At 53.6% G+C, this 22,618-nt stretch overlaps 1 protein-coding gene across 1 annotated transcript in view; it reads right to left on the bottom strand.

Annotated features, from left to right (window-relative positions):
* The window catches only part of LOC140645735 (E3 ubiquitin-protein ligase RBBP6-like), a 63,932-nt gene that overhangs the window by 28,843 nt on the left and 12,471 nt on the right, over positions 1 to 22,618 (bottom strand). Inside the window, 15 exon segments of the mRNA XM_072849201.1 lie at positions 1,822 to 1,984; positions 3,948 to 4,089; positions 5,149 to 5,190; positions 6,365 to 6,535; positions 6,871 to 7,080; positions 7,887 to 7,984; positions 9,403 to 9,486; positions 9,733 to 9,829; positions 20,114 to 20,221; positions 20,321 to 20,374; positions 20,998 to 21,049; positions 21,052 to 21,308; positions 21,874 to 21,930; positions 22,025 to 22,080; positions 22,184 to 22,378. Of these exon segments, the coding sequence (XP_072705302.1) occupies positions 1,822 to 1,984; positions 3,948 to 4,089; positions 5,149 to 5,190; positions 6,365 to 6,535; positions 6,871 to 7,080; positions 7,887 to 7,984; positions 9,403 to 9,486; positions 9,733 to 9,829; positions 20,114 to 20,221; positions 20,321 to 20,374; positions 20,998 to 21,049; positions 21,052 to 21,308; positions 21,874 to 21,930; positions 22,025 to 22,080; positions 22,184 to 22,378 (1,786 nt within the window).

Below are 22,618 nucleotides of genomic sequence, written 5' to 3'. Positions count from 1 at the left end.
CAGGGATGACACTGGGGTGAGGGATGAGGTCAGAGGTGGGGACAGGACACCTGTGGGGACAGCGACAGGACAGTGACGGGGACAGGGACAGGGACAGGGACAGGCAGGGGTGGCCTGTCACCTGTGTGACCTCCATGCGGTCCAGCCCCAGGTGGTTGTACCCCACGGAGCAGGCCACCACCCTGGGGACAGGGTGACAGTGAGGACATCAGTATGGAGGACACAGGAGGACATCAGTATGACATCGCTGGGGAAACCCCCCAAGGGCGGTGGGGACCTCCCTAGGGACACCCCATCTACCTTGATGGGCAGCGGCAGGGGGATGGGCACGGGGCGGGCAGGGGACGTCCCCCATCTCTGCAGGAGATTGCAGGTCATGTGAAAGGGTGTGTTTTGGGGGGAATTTAGGGGATTTGGGGGGGACATTCTGGTGAGGAAGGCAACAGCGCCGCGGCCGGCGACCATGGCACGAACGGGCTGGCGGAGGCCGATGGGGTGCGGGGCCAAGTGGGCCACGTCCAGCCGCAGGTGGACACCTGCCCCCCTCTGCGCTTAGAGATGGGGGATCAGGGGCTGAATTTGGGGTGCGTGTCCCCCCACTCTCCCCCCTCCTCCTGGAAGGATCCAAAGCAGCATTTTAAAGCCCCAAAGCAGCATTTTAAAGCCCCAAAGCCTCGGGTTGGGCCCGACAGCGTCACCTTTGGGGTCTAAAGCCTCACGCACAAACTCTGTGCTGCTCTGTGCTCGCGATGGCTGGGAGGAGGAAAGCTCCTGTCCTCTGTCAGCCTGACGAGAATTTGGCTTAGAAGATCCAAGGAAAGGGAGCAGAGGGAAGCGATGCTGTGTGGCTACGTGGGTGTGGGCCACTAGTGGGGAATGGACTCTACGGCTAGGTTCACAAGTGCCCAGATAATGTATGGTTTACCTCTGAGATGGCATGGTATTTCCAAATGGCCTTCCTTTTAAGGTACAATGAAATTCTACCCTGCAACGTTAGATTTGTTGTGACTCAGTGGAAAAAAAAAACAACCAACAACCCAGAATATCGCACAGAAGAGCTTATATTTCAGGGTCTGGGGACTTGCAGCCAAGCTCTGCCCTCCCCAGAGCCTTCTCCTCCAATGTTTTCTCCACTTCTGCCATCAGCCATGGAAGGAAGTCGGTCTCAATAGCTTCACAAGAAGAAAGCAAAAAAAAGTGGTTTTGGGTTAAGGAGGAAGGGCAGCACCTTGGGAGTAATTTTCATTTTCCTACAAACATGAAAGGATGACCACCCTCCGTAAAAGACACTCCCTTTGGAAGAGCCAGATGAAATCTCTCAGGAGACGGTAGCCGTCTGTAAGTCCTGCCTATTTGCTGAGGTTCCCCCCTTTATGGAGCTGGGCCAGAGCCCCTTCAACCTCAAAAATGCTTCCTCAGTTCAACACCAGTAACTTGGAGCTGCTCTGGTAACCCTTAACAAGGGTACAGAAAGACCATTTTGCAGGTCTGGCCTGCCAAAATACAGGTATTATGATAGAAATCTCCCGTTCCATGGTCTGCTTCTGCTAGCCAGTTGCTGAATTCACGGGAATGCAGAAGCAGCTCTTCTCGGGAAACAAAAAACAAACCAAACAACTACTGATGAGCAGAAATGTTCATTTTCCAACTGACATTGGTCCAAAAGCAGCAACCTGCCTAGCTACAATTGGAAAGGGATAAACAAAGGTTCCTTTCAGCACGTAATGCTAGGGAACAGGGCTGTCAAGTCTGGTTTATGGCTGTTCTGCCTGTTACATTGCTACATTCACATATGAAAAGAAAAAGAAAAAGAGTACAAACCTCTCTCAGTGGGGTCGTGAGAACAGTCGCTCTCGCAAAGGCTGTTCAAGAGCGAGTCAACAAGCTCAGCCAAGACCCGCTGAGCAAACGCCCAAGCTGCCGCCTTCTCGGAGGTCTCCTCCTGTGCCTGCGGCGGTTGCGTCTGCTGGCGTTCACAAGGTTCCTGCCAAGGCAATGCTGACTGTAAAACATTCAGGCTTTAGCTGTTACCTCTCTGATCTGGAAGAATGACTCGGCAAACAACGTAACGATGGAGGACATCAGTATGTGCAGCACCTGGTCCCTCCAGCCTCTATGGCTGCAAAAAACATTCCTAGGAGAAAGTGCTGGAAAGCAGCCTCACACTCAACCTGTGCAGTAGCAACACCCCCACGGGCTAGAGGGGAACGTCTTCCTCGACGTACCCGTTTTCTTTTTGGTAAGGCTGAAAAGCAAGTGTCTTGTGACTGGCCAACCTAAGCCTTTCCTGCTGCCTTAGCATGCCCTGATCTCCAGACGTGTGGCTTTATTGGGATTGCAGATAAAGATGACAGACAGCCTTGGGGCAAGCGGAAGGTGGTCCAGGATGTTCTGCACTTCCCAGCATTCGTATTTTCTACCCTCTTTGTTAGAACAAACAGGATATCCTGTTATATCCTTATGAGGCAAGATTGAAAAACCAAATGTATAAGGTTGAGTAGGAATGAGTAAGAAAGGCTTGCCTTTTCTGCTGACTGCTGGTTGGGAATTACTCATATCGTCCACTGACTCCTTGGAAATCATGGGTGCATGTGTGCTACTACTTAGGCTATAAGGCAGGAGCATGCTTTTTGTATTTCAGAGCCTTGCGAGTATTCACTTAGGGCGTTATCGTCATGCACATGGCTAAGCTAACTGCGTGACTGACAACTGTACAAGGTACAGAAGAAAATTGCTCTCAGGCTTGTCCTCTTGATCAGATGCCTAATGAGGCAGAGTCACCAGAGCATGACTGCTTCAAAGAAAGCAGTCTTCTGCCTCGGTTCTGCCTCAGAAACTGACTGCAGATAGGGGTTGTTTTGCTACAGGGTTTGTGAGCCCGGCTTTGCCTCATACCTCTCCTTCTTCGGCTTGCCTGGCCACGGCTCCTCCTCCTTCTGCCAGGCTGGAGAGCAAAGAGGGTGGTCGCTCAAGAGGCACGTCTGCCTGACCTACCAGCTCTGCCTTTACACCAGCCCAGTCCCCAGGCTCATCTGAATGCAGCTCTGGAAAGCAAAGGCAGAAGGAATGACACGTGTTGGGGTCGGGCGAGCTTTAAAAGTCGTGACTCTGCCTCATGATTCAGGAGGACAAACTACGTGCCAAGACTGTGCAGCAAAATGACTCCTGTGACATCAAACGGCAAAAACCTACACCCCAACTGCAGAGGGACATTGTTTTGATCTGTCGGCCCTCCGATGCCATGCGCTCTGCCACCCCTGCTGCCCTCCTTGGGAAGGACTGCTGGCAGCAGGTGTCACTCAGCAGCTGTCAGACGGCGCAGGCCAGACCACTGGGTCTCACCGTGAAGAGCATGCCCGCTCTCTTCCCACCCTGCCAGAGAGCCCTGGAGGTAACAGCACATCTGAAATGCGGGCACTTGGTCTGAATGGTACCTGTCTCCTTTGGGAGAGCTGAGACCTTGCTCAGACAAGAAGGACTATAGAGAACACAAGACAATCTGCATTAGTCAGGCGGTAAGAGGCCAAAACTTCCACAGCAGACCACCTCGTTCTGGGTGAAACGCTATGCCAATGGAGACAAGCCTCTGTGCAGCTGGGCAGCAGAGCAGCAGGCTCAGCGGGGCCCCAGCAGCAGCACTGTTCACAAACCTCAGGCCACGTCTGAGGAGCATCTGGGAAGACCAAAGAAAGAAGCCCTGGCTTCTGTGCCAGGATGTGCACTGAAACCTGAAGAAAGGTCAACTAACCGCTGGAAAAGGCCACCCTAATTCGCCCTGTTTGTTAATGTTCAAGGCGATGAGTTCCAGGATGTTCTGAGGGCAACGCTCAGGGAACCCCAGCCCGCGGGGACGCTCCCGCCTGCACCATGAATTGCCTGTTCGAGGTGCGTCTGGATCCACGGGCTTTGAGTTGGGACATCAAATTAAAACCTTCACAGCATCCTACCTGTCTGCACATCAGCGCGCTCTCTGCCGTCCTCAGGCTCAGGCGCTTTTGGCTCCAGCTGCTTCTGTGCTTGCTGCTTGGCCAGGGCTCTTCTGTGGACTTCTCTGTGCCTTTGAGTCCGAGGACGCCGATGTGGGGTCCTCTGGCAGGCGGGAGGAAAAAAAAATCCATCCCAGATTACTTGCCGTATGTAAGTGGTAGTCCTTCTCCCCACAGATAAATGAAGACGCTCGCCTCTAACCCCCCACACCCAGTATTTCAGACTCGCAGTTCGGGGCCCTGCCCCTGAGGAGGGAGTCGCAGGCTCTGTGCCCCACAGGGGTGTTCGCTCCAAAGGCTCGTGCTGCACCCAGCGCTTGGGACCTGCCCCACGGGGCACTGCCCCAGCACCCTCCTCGGCTGCTGTGTGGTCCAGAAAAGCCATAGCTGGGCACCAGTCATCTGAGTGGAGCACAGGGGACACAGGATACCCCTCCGTGCTCTCCGCCCCGGCACTGGCGATTATTGCCCAAACTCCTCCAGGGAGAAAGAGGCCCATGTTTGGATGGCTTCCCATCCCAGAAAAGCTGACCCCACTCTCCTAAGGCCTCTCCCACCCATACACAATGCCAAGGTGGAGAAATGTAGCAGCTGCTTACTTTTGCCTGGCACCGAACCAAAGTCTCGATGGTCTTGGCAGTTAACGTCACCGGCTAGACAAGAGAACAAAGGCCAAGTGGGAGAAACTCCTCTGATGGTCTCTGCTAGAAAGCAGAGTCACTCTCTTGACCCAGCTGGAGCAACAGAGACACTTACAGATCTACAGAGGCCCAAGACCTTCACGAGGAAATTAATAGAGGGCAACGTGGTCACTCGCGTTTCCTGGGCTCCTTTCCTTTGCCTGTGCACAGGGAATGGACAAAGGAAGAGCCTGTACCACTGAACCCGGCTTTGCTCTCTCCCCTGCTAGCCTGTCCAGCGCCATTTACATCAAAACAACCAAAGAAGAAGTGCAGGCACAAAAGGCGCAAGTGACGACAGCCGGATTGGCTTGGCATTACTTTACCCGTGCAAGGCTGAGCAACTCGGCCAGCGCTGCCCTGCAGCTGCCCCGGCAGTGCCTGCACCTCTCCCCCAACTCTCGAGCTGCCTTTCAGCTGCAGCCGGAGCACCCCACCGACTGCCACATTGACGCCAGGTTTGCTACTCCAACGGGGCTTACCTGAGGATGGCGTCCAGCCAGAGCTCTTTCATCTCCCGGGAGCTGCAGAAGAAAGGAGAACCAGTATCACACCCTGCTGCCACAACCTAGGTGTTATGCTGTTTTCCCCAGCAGGAAAACCCAGACCTCTGGGACCAGGTTTGCTTCTCAAGGTGTGAAGCGTTTTTCTAGCAGAAGCAGAAGACATGAGGCTGATGCCTCTGCTCCCCCCCCCCCCCCCGGGGCCCCTTCCCCTCCCCGCGCCTGCCTGCAGCTGTGCTGCAGTCCCAGCAGCTGGAGTACACGGACAGCAGGGCTGTCCTCCCCCGATCATCCGGGAAGGGGGGCTGGGGGGCTGGAGGCAAGTCCCAGGACCTCATGCCACTCTGACACCAGGAAGACCTGTCCAAAAAGCCACTTTCCCCTTGTTCTTGGGCCTTCCCCAAAAGAGGCTCCCACTGTGCCCAGGAGTTCAGGGACTGACAGGGGCCGATCAGGGGGAGTAGGAAAAAGCAAGTCTTTCTGCTCTCTTTGGACAGATGAAGAATCATAGAATCCTAGAATCATTTAGCTTGGAAAAGACCTCTAAGATCATCTCGTCCCACCGTCAACCCAACACCTCCATGCCTACTAAACCATGTCCCAAAGTGCCACGTCTACACATTTTTTGAACTCCTCCAGGGATGGTGAGGCCACCACCTCTCTGGGCAGCCTGTTCCAATGCTTGGCCACCCTTTCATTAAGGAATTTTTTTCTAATATCCAATCTAAACCTCTCCTGATGCAACCTGAGGCCATTTCCTCTCGTCCTAAGTGGAGCAAGTCAAAACCAAGAAAGGTCTGCTCGTCACCGAGCCTCTTCTCTCCAGGAGTCCCTTTCGATCCTGCAGCTCTACAGCCTTTGGGATGGCCCTGGGCTGAGGGGCACTGTTGCAGACACGGGGCTTCTCTGGAGCGGGGAGCGACAGCCCAGCTCTGCCAGAACTGTGCCTGGGGTTTCCTGGCACCAAATGGGATCGACTGTCTACACACACCCCCCGCACACACCTGGTGCACGGGCCGTCTCCAGAGGGGAGAGGGTCAGCTCAGAAAACAACCTGGTCCCTCTGCAAAAACAGAGCGGTGCCTCTGCTTTCCCTCCCCACCCCCTGAGGAGAGCCTGAGGAGCCAGCTGGGGTCCGAAGGCGAGCACTGGGCCAGACAGCCCAACGCCTGTGGGACACGTCACCGCCACTCACCCAAAAGTGACCACGCAGAGGCTGGTGGGCCAGACAAGGATGAGGGTACTGCTGCAGTCCAGGCCCAACGCGGCATCTTCTTGTGCACTCCTGCACGCTGCCTTCTCGCTGCACAGCACCCACAGCTCGCTGAGACGCACCCTGTGCTCCAGCCAGAAGCTGCTGCCACACCTGCAACCAGGAAGAGCAGGGCCTGACGCTGAGGTTGCCTTCTGGGGGCAACTACGGCAATCCTCCCTGGGAGAGCCATTGAACCCAGAGCGAGCCCTGGGAAGGGCGGCCCAGAGTCGCAGGTCACACATATCGGCACCATCCCTGCCGGGGAGACATCCTGACTCTTATAGCCCTGCTTTCTGACCGCCTGGCCCTACTGAGGAAGCGTCCCTGGGACTTTCTTGGACACTGCACCTAAGGCAAGCCTGGGAGGGCTCTGCAAGATGTCTCCTGAGGGCTGGTATCGCAGGCAGGAGTTGGGAAGAAACCGCACTGCCATCTTCTCTTCTTACCTGAACTTGGCAATAGCAAGGCAGTCCTGGAAAAGCAGGAGGTCTCTCCTCCTTGTCCTCCCACGCCGGGTCACCTCCACATGCTGGCTGCGGAGGAGCTCGGGATGCCGTCGGGACACGAGGGCACCCAGCTGGCTGCCACCAGAGCCGTCCCTGTGAAGGACACAGTTGCGGGCGTGAGACGCGCGGCTCCGTCGGAACCGTCCGTGCCTGGGGGCCACAGAGACGGAGCGGGCACGCACCGGGAGAAGCAGCAGCTCAGCTGGCCCATCCCGCCCCAGCCAGGCAAACCGTCGTGCTGTGGAAGCGCTCAGCAAGGGGAAGGGCAAGGCCCCGCAAGGCCTTCCGAGGCTGGGAAGCGATGCCCCTGTGCCGGGGCAGTGCTGCTCTGGTCAGAGCCCGGCTCTCCCCGGCGCTGCCTGTGCCAGCACAGCGCTGCACTGGGAGACGCTGGTGGCCGTGGCCAGGGTGGCTGTGGGAGCCACAATGGCACCTTGTGATGCGCAGGGGGCACGCCCAGGGCGGGGGGACGCAGCGGGCCGGGGCGAAGGGGCACAAGGAGCCGCTCCTCCTCTAATGGCTTTTCCCACACTCCTAGCAAACCAAAGGAACTCCATGCAAGCTCACGGTCCTGAACAAGGCAGACAGCTGCTGGCAGGAGTCACCTCGGAGCCCAGAGAGACACTTCGTGCCTGACCCCTGCCAGCTGAGCAAAGGCCTTCCCAAAGGCAGCCCTTAGGTACCTCGGCTCCTGCTGCCACCACCTCTCTGGACGTGATGATGTTCCGTCCTTCTGTCCGGTCCTCCGTACTGGAGCCAGGGCTCAGGCCAGACTCGGAGAGACTCTCTGGGGGGAAGAAAAATGGGTAACAGCCTGGATTTCCTGCTCCCAGCAGGCTGCGGACAGGCAATCCTCAGCAGCGAGGTGCTGATGGCTGTGGTTGAGGAAGACACAGTATCAGTGAGCCGAGGTCACGGGTAAGCATGCCAGCGTCACCCGAACGGTCCCACCAAACCCGTTAGACACCGCCAGACCCCAGTGCCTTTGGTGCCACAGTCCATTTCTCTGCTTGGGCTGGGTCACAAAGAGGATCTGTCTTTGGGACACAAGGAGCTTGGGAAGGAGACAAACAAAAACACAATGGAGAAGCTGCAAAAGAGTGTCGGCTTTTTTAATTGTTAGCACTGTCCCTTAGCGGAACAGGGGAGAAGGGTTTTACAGTTGGCCGTGGCTCTCAGATCAGCCCAACATGGTGTTGTTTCACTAGTGAACATCCAGTCCTGACCATCTGGAAAGGCAGAACAGGACTGGACTGCGTTCATGTATATGTAAGTGGTGGTTACATACACATGGGTGCTGGTAAAGACATTGCTCTGCCTCTGTCAACCTGTTTTGCCGTTGACATTAACTGTGTAAGTCTGTGGGTGTGTCTGTGTAGCTGGCTCTTTGGAATGCCGCGTAAGTCTCTTGAACACACGCATGGGAACAGCAGCAGCCACATCCATCAGGCTGGGATAGGACAAGCCTCCTGGCTGTGCGAGTCCACCTCATTCAGCTCTAGCAGACCTGAAAGGAGAAATCCCCTGTGGTCAGACGTCTACTGGATCTGGCTGCTCTGTAACAGAACGGGGAAGGAAACCCAAAGAAACTCTGCAGCAGAGATCACAGGGGTGGACAGAGAGGCAGCACAGGCTAGGCTGGGAAAGCAATGGAGGGGGCTGGCAGCTGGACTTGCACGGTATGGTAACGGGACTGCCTTGTAACAGAAGTGCAGGAAGGATGCAAGCTCAAAGCTTTGTAAAAACATTCTTTAGCATTAGTTTTCTCCAGTAGGTACCATTAAAGCATCTGGGCAGGACCCTTCCCTGCAGGTCCAAGAGTGGCTTAGCTCTCCTGGCAAGCTGTGCCTTGAAGAAGTGTGCAGTAACCAGCAACCACGTGGATACTCTCGCCCTTTCCTTGAACGGGATGTGCCGTGGCTAGGGCTGAGCCAAGGAAGGTCATGCCCAGACAGTCTCCCACGAGAAGGGGAGAGGCCCAGCTGCCCGTCCCCAGAGCTCTCAGGGCACGAGAAAAATCACTTTCCTCTCTGGAGGCCAGCTCTAACTAGCCCCAGACATCTAGAGCAAGGGAAAAAACAGACTGAGGGTCCGGGCCTTAGGCAGATGGGGGCTTCTCTTCAGGGCAGCACTCCTCTTTATCCGACAAATTCTCATTCTTCTTCTGCAGGTCAAAGCTTGGGAAAAGAGCAGGACAAGGAACTGCTGAGAAGCACAAGAGCAACAGCTGCACTCTGCTGTGGTTCTTTCACAGTCGGTCTAGGGCAGCGTGGGCTCTTCAGAGGGTCACCACCTCACCCCTTCCCACCTAGACACCAGCAGCACACAAACCCCATGCTGTCACCAGCATAAGGCCAATCTTTCCACGCCTGCAAAGTTCACCCTTTGCCACAGGCTCTGCTTTCCCTGAGGGAAAAAAGAGCAGAGCTGCTAAGCACTTGGGAGGAGTGCAGTAAGTAGAGCCTTTCTTACCTGCAGTTCTCGCATGACCTCGTCCATGGAATCTCCTGCATTCTGTCTGTAAGCAGCTGCCGGTTTGAGAGCACCACTGCAGAGCTGATGAGAAGGAGAATGCTTGTCACTGCAAGGGAGGGGCGCTGGGTTTCTGTCACAGATGGAAACTGTTCCCACACCCCAGGAGAAAAACAACCCCAACCTCTGCAACTGCCTATAGCTACCAGGGCCTGACAAGTACCACACAGATGCACCAGCCCCCTGCCTGCCCTCCCTGCCTACCGCAGTCTCCGTGTCCCTGGGCTGTACAGGGTCTCACGGATGCTGAGCCAAACAGCTGTGTTTTACCTTCACTGCCTCGCTGCCCTCTGCAGCAGACACAAAGGAAAAGGGCAAACGGAACTGCGGGCAAAGCTGAAGCTTTTCTGGGTCACCCTCACATCGGCTGGGGGCAAAGAAAGGAGAAGCGGTCAGTAAGACATCGCCGTCGGCCGAATGCCAACACCTGCAGGAGCGGTGGAGCAGATGGAGACCAGAGCCCGGCTCCGCTGTCAAGGCCTCCTCGCTGCAGGACAAGGCTGGGAGAGTCCTCCCCAAAGCTACGGGGTTTTAAACGCAACAGCACCAGCAAACCGCTGACAAGAAGACACAACAAGAAAAGAGTTCTTGCTGCTCCATCCGCGGTGCTTGACTAAATTACAGGTGGATTCTGTAATACAAATAACAAATAAATAAATAAATTAATTAAAAGAAAATTACTCCAGGGAGTGTGCCATTTTCTACTGCTGCACCAGATTTGTTATTTTTAATTTTTTTCTTACAGCACATATATACACAGGGATTACGACCATAAATGGAAGTAATCTCTGACGAGACTAATCATCACCACACATTATTGCAACCAGTCATTACTCCCAGGTAGAATACTCACTGACTTCTCATTATGCGAATCAATCAATTATGCAAATTACATGCAAAAATTCTCCCCAACACACACCCCTCCCCAAACACCCTCAGACATCAGCAGCCCCACCCACCCCATCCAAACCAATCACAAACAGAAACGGACACAACCAAGAAAACAAATATGACAGAAACCAAACACACGCTGCCACAAACCCAACCCATCCCACAACTGAAACAGCCACCACACAGAACAGCGAATACAAACACCCTACAGCCCAAAACCCCACAAACGAAACAAAAAGACATACAGGACACAAGGGGTTCAGACTGAAATCCACCACTTAAAACAAAAAAAAATCACAGCCGGAGCCTCCAGCACTGTTGGAGGACTCCAGAACCACAGAGACTGACTTCCGGGTAACAGACGGCACAAGGGAACTCAGCCCTCTAGGATCCTAAAATTAGTCTCTGTGGTCCGGAGGTCGGCCACCATTGTTGGAGGACTTCCGGACCATAGAGACTAACTTCTGGATCATAGAGTACAGCACAAAACTCAGTCTCTCCTTTCAGCACAAACCCAAAACCCAGCCCCATCCAAGCTACTGTGAGGAAATTTATCCCAGCAAAAACCAGTACACAGGTGCAGGAGTTGCACGTTGGGAGCTGTGAGTTAGAGAACTTGTGAGTTAGAAACCCCATGGGTTAAGTGGTGAAGAGAGAATTCACGTGTGAGACGAGTCCCTGCAAAGGGGATGGAGCCCGTGTTTGCCGTGTTTGTTTGTTTTCTTCCCTAACGAGCTCATGAACTACAGCCGCATCTAGAGAGTCTGTTGTCCTGTAGATGCGAGAGGCCTGGCTGGGATGGGCAGAGAAGAGAGGCTCTCTCATGGGATGTGGTGCAGCAAACACGGGATGCCCCTGAGCCGTGCAGGGAGCACAAAACACTGAGCCGGCACTGAAAAGCCGGAGTTAAGGACAAAAGATAAAGCTGGAGTTCTGGGGAAGCTGCGTCTCTGGGCTCTGTCCCCAGGGTCCATCCTCTCTCCCTGTCCCCTAACAAGAGGTAGCCGTGCCATGTTGGAAAGAGGAAAGATGCCCTTGTCATCCTCATGGCAGTGGCCCAGGAGACCTGCGGACAGAGGGTGGGACTGACGGTGGATGTCCCCGGCAGGGGCCTGGGGAATCCGGGGAAAGCCGCACACACTCCTGACCGAGGCTCGGTGGCTTAGGGACCTCCTTGCTAAGCAGATGGCAACACCGCATCGTTGCTGACTGGAAACCCTGGCCGCTGCTTCCCCACTAAACTGCTGGCAGAGGAGCGAGGACCATTGCTGTTGAGCACCGGAAGGCAGGACCGAGCACAGGACAAGGCAACGCGACGAGTTGCCATGCCCGGTTCCCCACAGCCACAAGAACTCACCATATGGTCACATTTTGGGACTGATTTTGCTCCCTCTTAAAACCCTCCTGGCCTCACTAGGCTATGCCAGTACTTCATGCTGGTCTGGATTCTTACACACCAGAGAGAACAGACCCCCCGCCCCACCCCCAGTTTCCGTTGGGGTCGGAACGTTGGTCCGTTGGAGCCAACAGCCCCCAGTGCCGGCAGGACGGAGCTGTGCTGGCACGGAGCGGCACGGGGAGGAGGCAGGGTCTGGCCGAGCAGCGCTGCCCCGGCACCACCACCAGCACCCCGCTTCCCATCCTCGCTGCCGCCGGCTGGGCCGTGTCCTTGGTGCACGGCGAGGGTCCTCCTGTCCCGGGCGGGATGGGCCAGGCCAACTGCTGCTGCGGCTCCAGGTGGGCTCCTCCCGTGCCTCGGGGACACGCGTGCGCAGCCCAGCCCCGCAGCGGCAGCATCGCTCATGCCCGCCGCTCTCTGCTCCGCAGGGAGGCTCTCGCCGATGCCGAGCCGGTGCTGAGCGCGGACGTGCGGCTGACCCGGGGCCGCAAGAGGAGCGAGCGGCGTCTTCTCCTCCTCCCGGAGGAACTGGTGATGGCCAAGTTGCAGTAAGGCCCTGAGACCCCAGCTGCCTTTCCCCATCCCTGGCCCCGGGAGCAGGGCAGGGGGGCCCTGGCACCAGCCCCAGGGCCCGGGGCCTTGGCGCTGGACGCACCAGTGTCCGTCCCAGCGGCAGGGGGGGGACAGGGCTCTGCCCCGGGGCACCCCAAGGAGGCCACCTCCCGCTCCCTGCCTGCCTCTCCTCTCTGCAGACGCGGCACCGCCCTGCGCCCACAGCTCCGCCTGGCCCTGGACCAGCTGTGGGTGCTGAGCGGCGGGAAGGAGGCGGCGGGGGAGGAAGAAGAGGAGGAGGAGGAGGAAGGCGGCGGCAAGGACAGGACCTCCCTCATCCTCGCCTGGCCCACCGGCTCCTGCCTTGCCACTTTCGGGTCAGTCGTGGTGCCACGTCCCACAGCGGGGCTGGGTGGTGCGGTGCGGTGCTGGCCCCTGTCCTCTCGGGTCTGGCAGCTGCGGGCAGGGCTGGCAAGGGGCAGGAGATGTTCCCAGCCATGGCCACGCCATCCTGTGAGGGGCCTCTGCCCCCCGTGCAGAGCCGGGGCAGGGAGCGGGCAGCACGCCGGCAGGGAGGGAGGGAGGCTGGGTTTGCCGGCTAGGGGCTGAGGGGTGGGCATGCAGGCCGCCGGAACGAGAGGGATGGGGGCATCTTTCCCTTGGTCACCTTTTGGTCAGCAGAAGGGAAGGCCGAAAGCAGCTCCTCTGGCAGGACAGAGGGAGCCGGGACTTTGGCAGCCCCTCTGTCCTGCCCCACGGGACTCCGTCCTGCCCCTGTGTCCTTCCCCACGGGGCAGGGCCGTGCAGGCGCCCACCTCTGCCCAGGGGCTGGGGCGCAGCGGGGCCTGACGCTGTTTCTCCTCTCTTTCTGCAGCTCTCGCGCAGTGAAGGAGCTGTGGGTGGGCACGCTGCTGGGGTAAGCCGAGGGGTGCTCAGGTGCAGCCGTACGGGGGAACACAGCTCCCCGGATGGGGAGAGGTGCCCCCACGGCTGCGGGCGGCTCTCGGGCAGGTGGGGGATGAGCAGGGATGGAAAGCCTCTTCTTCCTCTGCTTGCAGAAGGGAGAGGCAGACGGGGAAGTGGGGCTGAGTGCCTGGCAGGCAGGAGCTCTGCAGGCAGCTCTGCTCTCTGCTTGGCTCCGGGGCGGTACCCGGGGGCATCGGGGTCCCTTTGGAGAGAGAAGAGGTGGCTTGGGTCTGTCTCACTGAGGTCTGCCCCCATCCCTTCCCTGTGCACAGGCAACCAGAAGGAGCGAGGAGGGCTCGTGTGACCCAGCTGACATCGATCCAATTCCTAGAGAAGGAGCTGAGCCGCCACCGTGCCGTGAGTGTCTCTCTCATCTCAGCTCTGACCCCCGAGCACTGGTCCTCCAGCCAAGCCTCAGAAGCATCACTCCTCACCTTCTTCCACTCCTTCTCTCTTGCCCAGTGGAGGACGTTAAGCGCCAGGAGCCTGGAGACCCTGCTCGAGGGACAGGCACAGGTGAGAATGGCTGCCTTTCACCTGCCTCTCGCTGTGCCAGAGTGCCAGGGATCTGCGGCGAGGGGGGTGAGCTGCTGTGGCAGGGAGGGAGGGAGGGTCCTGCGGTGCCATCTGGGGAGCTGACAAGGTTGGGGAGCCACCAGGAACGCCGGCCCGTCCTTGCTGGCGGCGCTGGGAGGAAACCTGCTGCGCGAGGCAGAGAGCCTGGGAGGGCAGACGGTCCCGGCTCTGCCGCGCTCAGGCTGCTGGTGCCAGGTGGCAGCTCGCCAGTGGCCCTTTCCTCTGAGGGGCTGCTCTCTAAGCGCAGCCTGGTTCTTGCAGGATGATCCCAAGCAAGGACCTCCGCCAGTCCCATCTGGCCAGGCAGGGGGACTTTGCCACTCGGCAGGTGAGTTTTGGAAAGAAAGGCCTCCTCCTGCAAGCGGCACGTCTGCTGAGCTGGGGATGCTGCTGCTGTTGCTGCCCATTGCCCCAGGCAAGTCGGTCCCCATCGCTCTGCAGCAGGAGGGAGCCGAGCCCTCGGGAGCGCTCGAGGTGCCGCCTGCCGCAGCTCCGTCCTCAGAGCTGGGCGGATGGGTCCCGGCTCCTTGGGCAGAGCCGGGAGGAGCTGTGCTCATGTTTCCCTTGAGTGTTGCCATGCAGGTTTGGCCCCCCGAGGGAGGACCTGACCCGGAGGAGCAAGGACACACACTGGGCAGCGGCTGCTGAACGTGGCTCTGCAGGGACACGAAGCCTCTGCCGCTGCCCCACAGCTTGGAGGAGGGCAGGGCGAGGGCCGGGCCAGGCTGTCGTGGTGGCACGCCTGCTCTCGGGAGCCGCTGAGCCGGAGCCGCTGAGCCAGAGCCGTGGTTCCAGCTGCTCTCTCCCTGCCCGTGCTGCCGCACCGCTCAGCACCGCGCTGCAGGCAGGGCAGGGCAGGGCAGGGCAGGGCAGGGCAGGGCAGGCTCCAAGAGCGCTGGCCTGGCAGTCTCCATTGACGGGCTCTTGCCCTGTTTTCCTTTGCAGCAGGAGGGAGCAGGAGGAGGAGGAGGAGGGGGCTGCCCTGGCCCTTGGCTCTGTCCAGACACTCCCTAACGTATAGGGCTACCCCACCGCCTCTCCTGCCTCGCCTATCCCTCCTGAAGAGTGTATAGCCATCCGTTGCCGCACTCCAGTTGTGCGAGTCATCCCACCATGCCATCCCATCCGTGATGGCAACGGTATCATTGTTCTCCTGATGTACAATGGCTTCCAGCTCCTCCTGCTTGTTGCCCATGCTGCGTGCAATGGTGTAGAGGCACTTCAGCTGGGCTGTCGTCCGTGTCTCCTTCACAGAGGAACACCCCTTATGGGCTTTGAGGGGTTTCACTGGCGTTTCCCTCTTGGCTCCTATTGCCTCCGTATCCCCTAGCTCAACTCTGTTCAACTTCAGCCGTGCCCCAGTGTACCCAGCACATCTCAGAGACACAGGCTGAGTGCCCTCGCTGGCACCCGCTCCCTCTAACTGTGGCACGTCGTCCCTCAGCTTCTCATGACCAAGCCTGATATTACTCCCCTCCCCCTTCGAGTCTAGTTTAAAGCTCTGTCGATGAGCCCTGCAAGCTCCTGAGCAAAGATTCTCTTTCCCCTTTGAGAAGGATGAATCCCATCAGACGCCAGCAAACCCAGTGCTGTGTAGGCCATCCCGTTATCAAAAAAAACAAAACCATGGTGATGACACCAGCCACGGAGCCATGAGTGAATAGATTGGGTACCTCTGTTCCTTCTAGTGTCACTGCCCACAACTGGAAGGAGAGAGGAGAAAATAACCTGTGCTCCGGAGTCTCTTACCAGCCGTCCCAAGGCCCTGAGGTCTCTTTTGATTGCCCTAGGACTTCGTGTTGCAGCTTCATCGCCCCCCACATGGAAGAGCAGTAGAGGGTAATAGAGCTGCTGCCCTCAGCCCGGTGGGGGGGGTACAGGATCCCCTTGATCGTGGGTTCTTACTGGTGGCTGCTGCTGCTCCTGTTCCTGTCTCGGGGGGCAGAGCAGGGCACCACCAGTCTGTCTCTGTCTCAGCCTCCCTGATGCTCCGTAACCTTTCTACCTCCTCCCGTAGCTCTGCCACCATGCAGAGCAAATCATCCACCTGGTTTCTGTTTATTGTATTGTCTTTATTGAAATCTCTTTATTGTATTGTAGTTATTGTTTTGTGGTTGGTATGGTATGGTATGGTATCTATGGTATTGGATGCGTTGCATTGTCTATATTGTATGTTTTGCGTGTGTTGTGTTGTTGTGTATGGTTTGGTATTTATTGTATTTGTATGGTATGCTATGGTATGGTACCTATTGCATGTGCTGTAAAGGGCAGTGCAATGTATCTGGTGGTGCAGCGTGTGTTGCACTGTGAATTGTGTTGCACTTTGTATTGTATGTTCGTGTGTATTGTGTGCCTGGTGTGTATTCTGTGTCAGGTGTTGTATGGCACGTGTTGTATGTGTTGCTTGTTTTGTACCTGTTTTGTATGTTTTGCATTGTATGTTTTAATCCATGGTATTGTATGTATGGTATTGTATGTATTGTATTGTATGTACTGTATTTTTTAATTGCATTTTGTATTCCATTGTGTTATATGGATTGTATGTGTTGTCTTTTATCGTATGGTAAATTATTTCTTGTATGTATTTTATGGTATGGTCTGGTTCGTATTGTATGGATCGTATTGAATGTATTGTATTGTATGTATCACGTGCATTGTGATACCCTAAGTTGGCAAAAGAAGAACCCTCTAAAACTCAGTTTGGAGTTTTAGAATGCAGGCGTTCTTTATTGCGGCGCCGGGTGCACAGGGGATCGCTCCACCTAATGCGCACGCCGAATTGCGCAACGACAGAAATGATAGACAATCAAAATATACATCTTCCTTAGGTTTCTGGGAAATGATTATCATCTTCCTACTATTTCCTAGAACTCATGCATATATGTCAATGTCCCTGATGCCTGCGCATTCCTGTCCATTGGTCGTCTTCCAGGGTCCTCTGGCAGTCATCGATAGTCTTCCTCACCGTGTCCGCTGGTTGAACTCCGTTTCCGTGCACGCTCAGGTCGGTTTTGGCTCGGTTACACCGTTCTTGCATATACAAACCCAACTTATTCTAACACCCTTTTCCTTTATCTATTCTACTCAAGCATACAGTGTCTCAGGACTGGCTTCTATCTATTCTACTCAAGGATATAGTGTCTCAAGACCCCCTTCTATCTAATCACAAAGAGCAAATTTTGAAACCATCTGCTCACAAAGTATTCCAAACTTGACTATGTCGCTACAGTAAGAAGGGCACCATTTGTTCTCTGTGAACGCGGTAACAATTGTTTATATTGTATTTCCTATTGTATTGTGTGTATTGTATTGTATGTATGGTACGTCATATACGGTGTGGTCTTTATTGTCTCGTATGTATTGAAGGTCTTGTATCGAATATGTGGTATTGTCTGTGTTGTCTTTTTCCTCTGGTGTTTTAGAAGCAAAATAAGTCTGCGACATGAGAAGAAAGATTTGGAAGGCTTTTTTACTACCTTCCAAATGATTTTGCACATTGCAGTAGAAGACAATAATCTGGGTTACTGAGATTCAGTTAACTTTTTTCTTTTCCCCCTCCTTCAGGGCCATTTGGAAAATGGAGGAAGGAATTGTATATGGGGACATTTGGGAGTTGAGGGGGTCTGGATGTGAGATTGCAAGTAACTTGTCCATGGCGATAGTGAGAGATACTGTTATTGTTCCGTTGCATTTAGGGTGTTCCAAAAATCAATCTCGCAGTGGGTTTCCAGGTGACATAAAAGGCACTTAAAGGATCATGGAAACAGCACTGAGATCAGCTGGAGCCTTTTTCTATTAGAGCAGTACAGCCCGCCAGCCTTATTCTAGCACTTAGCCATCATCACGCCGCTTCAGTTTCCACAGGGCTTCAGCGTATTTTTCAGTGCTGTCCTTTAGCATAGTTGGCTTTCCTGAACTAAGGTGCCAGACCCGCCTGAGATCAATTTATTCCTGCAGAATATCTCCGAGAGGGACCCTTGTCAAATGCTCACAACTGCTTAAAAGTCCAAGGGCTAAGGAAGCTGTCCATTTTCAGCTAGAAAGGATTGAAAACAGTATTTCAGTTGATTTCAGAAGGAAGCATCACTACAGGAAACATATTTTCTATGTCATTTGTAAATTAATCAGTTAATGCCTCATCATTTATAAATGCACATGGCTGTGCTTTTATGAACACAGTAGTTGCCTGTCAAAACAAAGCGCAGGCATATCAGCCCTGAAACAGGAACTCTGCCCCTCCTCTCAATAAGCTTAAAAATGCCAAACTCGCCATACCTCACAAAACCCAAAGAAAAACACCAATCCAAAACTCCAGCCATAAAAGCAACCCACCACTTTGTGTAGAAAAAAATGAACTGTTCCCATTGTTGAAATAAAGGTGTTTACTGTGACAGAGGAGCCTCCAAAAGCTGAGAAAACTCCTTTCCTGTATTGTATTAGACCACAGGCCATAGTATCCAAACAGTTCTCCTCAAGAGGTCACTAAATTGACCAGAAGAGAGATTCAAACCCTTCCTTGGAAAAAGCTCTTGTCCTTTATTGCCTAACGTAGTGGAAGAATTCAGGGGAGCAGCGTTAGTAGGCTCTGGGGAAAAATAGTTACATGCAGAAGGTGATGCCTCACTCCACTTAGTCATTCCTTCTCTCTGTGTTTAGGAAAGCACATACAGCATTACTGTATCACTAACTAAAAAGTTCTTGAAAATGTGCCTTTGGAGAGGAACACCCAGACCTGGACAAAGAGAGCTTTTTCCATGGCAGGTCTTACCAGAAGATTCACCTTTCCTTCTTTTCAGGACATTTTGTACCTAGTTCTGGTAAAAAGGAACTCTCATCAAGTATTTTGAAGCTTCATGCTCCATATGCCACTCTTTTCTACACGTGGAAAAACAGGCCTGTGTTCTCTCATGGCAGGCACAACCGCGACAGTTTGGTGGTTTTTCAGAAGCAAACAAGAAATGGGGAAAGCTCTCTGTTGGTGTCTAGCATTAAACAGTCCAGTATTGACCAGTAACTGAAACAGAACAGGACATAAACTGCTAATTAGTTCTTGTATTTTTGTATTTCCTGCCAGTCGCTCCAATCAGTCAAGTAGAAACTACAGCTCCATGAAACTTCTGTACAACCCTAGAGATAATACTGCAGAAGAACTAGAAAAAAACCCCAAACAAACAGAAACCAAACCCCAAACCCCATCATCGACCGTCAATGTATTAACTCCCATTTCAAACAGAAGACTAAACAGAAACCGACACAAAGCAAGTGGGAAAGGGGACAGAAAACAGGAGGAAAAGGCTAATCTCACTGGGGGAGTGCTACGTGTACATGACAGTGGTTTCCTAAAACCCCACAGCTTGGCTACACTAAAAATTCAGCCAGGAAGGATCACAGTTGTGCTTGACGGCGCTAAAATAATGGGCATGACTCTCTGCACTTCTGCAGCCTCCAAGGACAAATACCAACTAGAGATCCTTGCAGTTACTGAAACACCAATACTAAAGCAAAAAGGGTCCACTGTCTTGCTTTGGCTGTAGTAACAGGAGGACAGCAGCACAACTTTGGAAGTGTAGAACGACAGCTAACAGAAGAGCAAGACAATAAAGAAATATGCAGAACAAAAGCTTTCATGCATCCTTTTGAAACAAACCTTCACTAATTTTAATTTTGCTGCTCTACTGTTCAACAAGAACTGTCAAGCTTCCCAGTGCTTTATTCCTACCGCACTAAGATCCAGGTTCTGCTTTGAAATACATACAGAAATATGTGTATTAAAAACACAAACCAACCAAAACAAAAGGCCGACACTTTAGACCAAGACCTGAGGTAGCTGTAAGAATAAAGCTAATTGTGTCTCCAACACTAGGAGCACCCGAAGCTGCAGTGCTTCTACAGTGAGAGAGAGAGAGGACTTGTAAAGAGACGCAAGGCTTCCACCCTCCGTATGGCTACCCACAGCCCCAGTCAGGGACAGTCAGAGCAAGCAAGAAGGGAATGGTTTTGCTTTGTCTTTCATTTACTTTAATTACTCCTAACTATACTATCTAATTCAAATACTCCTTTCCTCCGTCCCCTTGAGGTAGAGTCCGTTTACTGGGAGACTGCTCTCTAAATACTGGAGACCTTGACCGGGCATGGTATCTTCTCTCTGGGGGTGACCTGGACCTAGAACGAAGGTTACGACTCTTGGTTAGAGAGGTGGAGTGGAGGAACTCCTCCTGATTCTTCTGGACAATCTGCTTCTCCATTACAGACATGTAAAGCAGTTACCTGGAAAACGATCGCCTGCGCTCCTGTTTAATCCTTTCATACCCCATCACTTCCTCAGCAAAATCAGTTATAAACTCATCAGGTTTGGACTTTCTCTTTTCTTTCTTTCTCCTTCTTTCTTTTTGCACCTCCGTGTAACTGCAGTCCGATACGCTATCGAAAGAAAAAAATGAAAAACAACGCAACTTCATTGAGCCAAATACTTACTCCTCTTCAAGTCTCCGTTGTTCTCCGTAAAACTCCTCCCTACATAAGGGAGGCCAAGAGCATCCTGGCTTGTGTCAGAAGTAGGGTGGGCAGCAGGACTAGGGAAGTGATTGTCCCCCTGTACTCGGCACTGGTGAGGCCGCACCTCGAATCCTGTGTTCAGTGTCTGGCCCCTCACTTCAAGAAAGACATTGAGGGGCTGGAGCGCGTCCAAAGAAGAACAACGAAGCTGTTGAAGGGTCTAGAGCACAAGTCCTGTGAGGAGCAGCTGAGGGAACTGGGGTTGTTTAGCCTGGAGAAAAGGAGGCTGAGGGGAGACCTCATTGCTCTCTACAACGCCCTGAACGGAGGTTGTAGTGAGGTGGGTGTCGGGCTCTTCTCCCAAGTAACAAGTGATAGGACAAGAGGCAATGGCCTCAAGTTGCGCCAGCGGAGGTTTAGATTGGGCATTAGGAAAAATTTCTTCACCAAAAGGGTGATCACGCACTGGAAAAGGCTGCCAGGGAAGCGCATGAGTCACCATCCCTGGAGGTATTTAAAAGACACGTAGACGTGGTGCTTAGGGACATGGTTTAGTAGCGGACTTGGCAGTCTTAGGTTTATGATTGGACTCAACGATCTTAAAGGTCTTTTCCAAGCTAAATGATTCTATGTTTCTGTGAATCTATGAAGGAGGTGCGTGTGTTGTTGGGATGGTATTTGAATGAGCCGTGGGTACTGCTGTTGGTACCAAGCTGATGATATGTGTGCAGGAGCTGTGGGATATCCTGGAGGGGGGACAGTGTACCCAGCAGATGGAGGCTGACCAGGTGCAAACTGAGGAGGGAACTGTGGTGCTGGTACCCCCGGAGGAAGAGGAAGTGCATGGGGTGGTGGAGGAGACAAGGGAGGTGGAGGCACAGGCACAAAGGCTGGTGTGGACGTTGGTAGTGTTGGGGCCTGAGGCCTTTGGGTACATTCACTACGTTGGCGTCCTCGATTTGAACTTCTAAAGAAACCCCCAAACACGTGTCACTGTTTGTTACGCTCTGCCCTGATTTTCAAGAGGAAAGCAAAGGAAGCGGGAGCATGGTGGCGAGCACTTCTTGTTCCCAACTTCAGCATTTTTCTCCCTGCTTTCTGTTCATTTGAGATGACACTCATTTCTTGATCCTCAGACTTGCCTTCCACATCCTCCCCCCCAACAGTTCCCTCAGTCTTCTCTCCTTATACTCAGCTTTGCGACTCTGGATGGAGGCTGCCCCTGCTTAAGAGACTCCCACCTCCCATGTGCCAAGTGCCCACCGCGTCTCTGCCACTCCTTGAGATGCTTCATACTTCACACTGCTGATCTTCAAAGGACTGCACAGATATTAATTAAACTTCTCTTGAACTTCTGGTAACTTCTTCCACGTACGCTGCCTATGTTTTTAAAATTAATTACCACTTGTATGCCTTGCAACTCTATGGGCATACTTATTTCATTAGAAACCAGCTGTTGCGTGAGTTATGTGTTACGGCCTCGTTTAACAGGTTACAAGTAGTAATAGATTGAATTTCTGTGCCATACTTACAGTTCCAGCCTGGTCTGCCACCGGCTGAGCGAATTGTTCTGCCTCCCCTTTGAGGCCCTTTTGGAGTGGGGAGAGGAAAAAGAAAAAAATCCCATTCAGTTTATCTGAAGATCATTTTTTTAAAAGAAATTCTACAGTTATAGTTACTTACCACTTGTGGGTATTGATTTTCCTTGGAGGCCCAGAAGACGTGCAAATGCCGGATGTCTTAGCAGAGGAACCTGACAGCCCGTGTGAATAAATGCAAGGAGTTGGGAAATCAGCTCTACTAAGATACACGAATCACTGCAGATGTTGAAATGAAACTTACCTTCTCTTCCAACACACCGCTGAGTGACCCAGGGGAAGACTTGGAGTGTTCAGCGGCAGTCACCAGAGCAGCAGGAGGGACAAAAGTCATGACCGGTGGTGGAGGTGGTGGTTGTGGCAGCTGCTGCTGTTGCTGCTGAAGCTGCTTGCGCAGCCTTTTGGTGTAGCCAGTTCCATTTCTGAAGTTGTTCACAGCCTAGAGGCAGAAAAACATTTACAAAAAGGCAATATGAAACTTCAGTAGACAGACGAACAAAAGCCTCCACAGAGTAAAATGACTTGTGTACTCTGGGAAATGCTATCAAGCCTAAATAAATCAACATACAGATCTATGAACACATCACATTAAACACCGATATCAAGGACTGGTAACTCAGAGTATCTGCATTTAAAGTACCTCAGTGTTAACACCGAAATTGAAAGTGAGGCAATCATG

This window comes from Ciconia boyciana, unplaced genomic scaffold (genome assembly GCF_034638445.1).
Source record: "Ciconia boyciana unplaced genomic scaffold, ASM3463844v1 HiC_scaffold_37, whole genome shotgun sequence".
NCBI classification, from domain to species: Eukaryota; Metazoa; Chordata; class Aves; order Ciconiiformes; family Ciconiidae; genus Ciconia; species Ciconia boyciana.
This window is presented reverse-complemented; position numbering and strand designations above follow the sequence as displayed.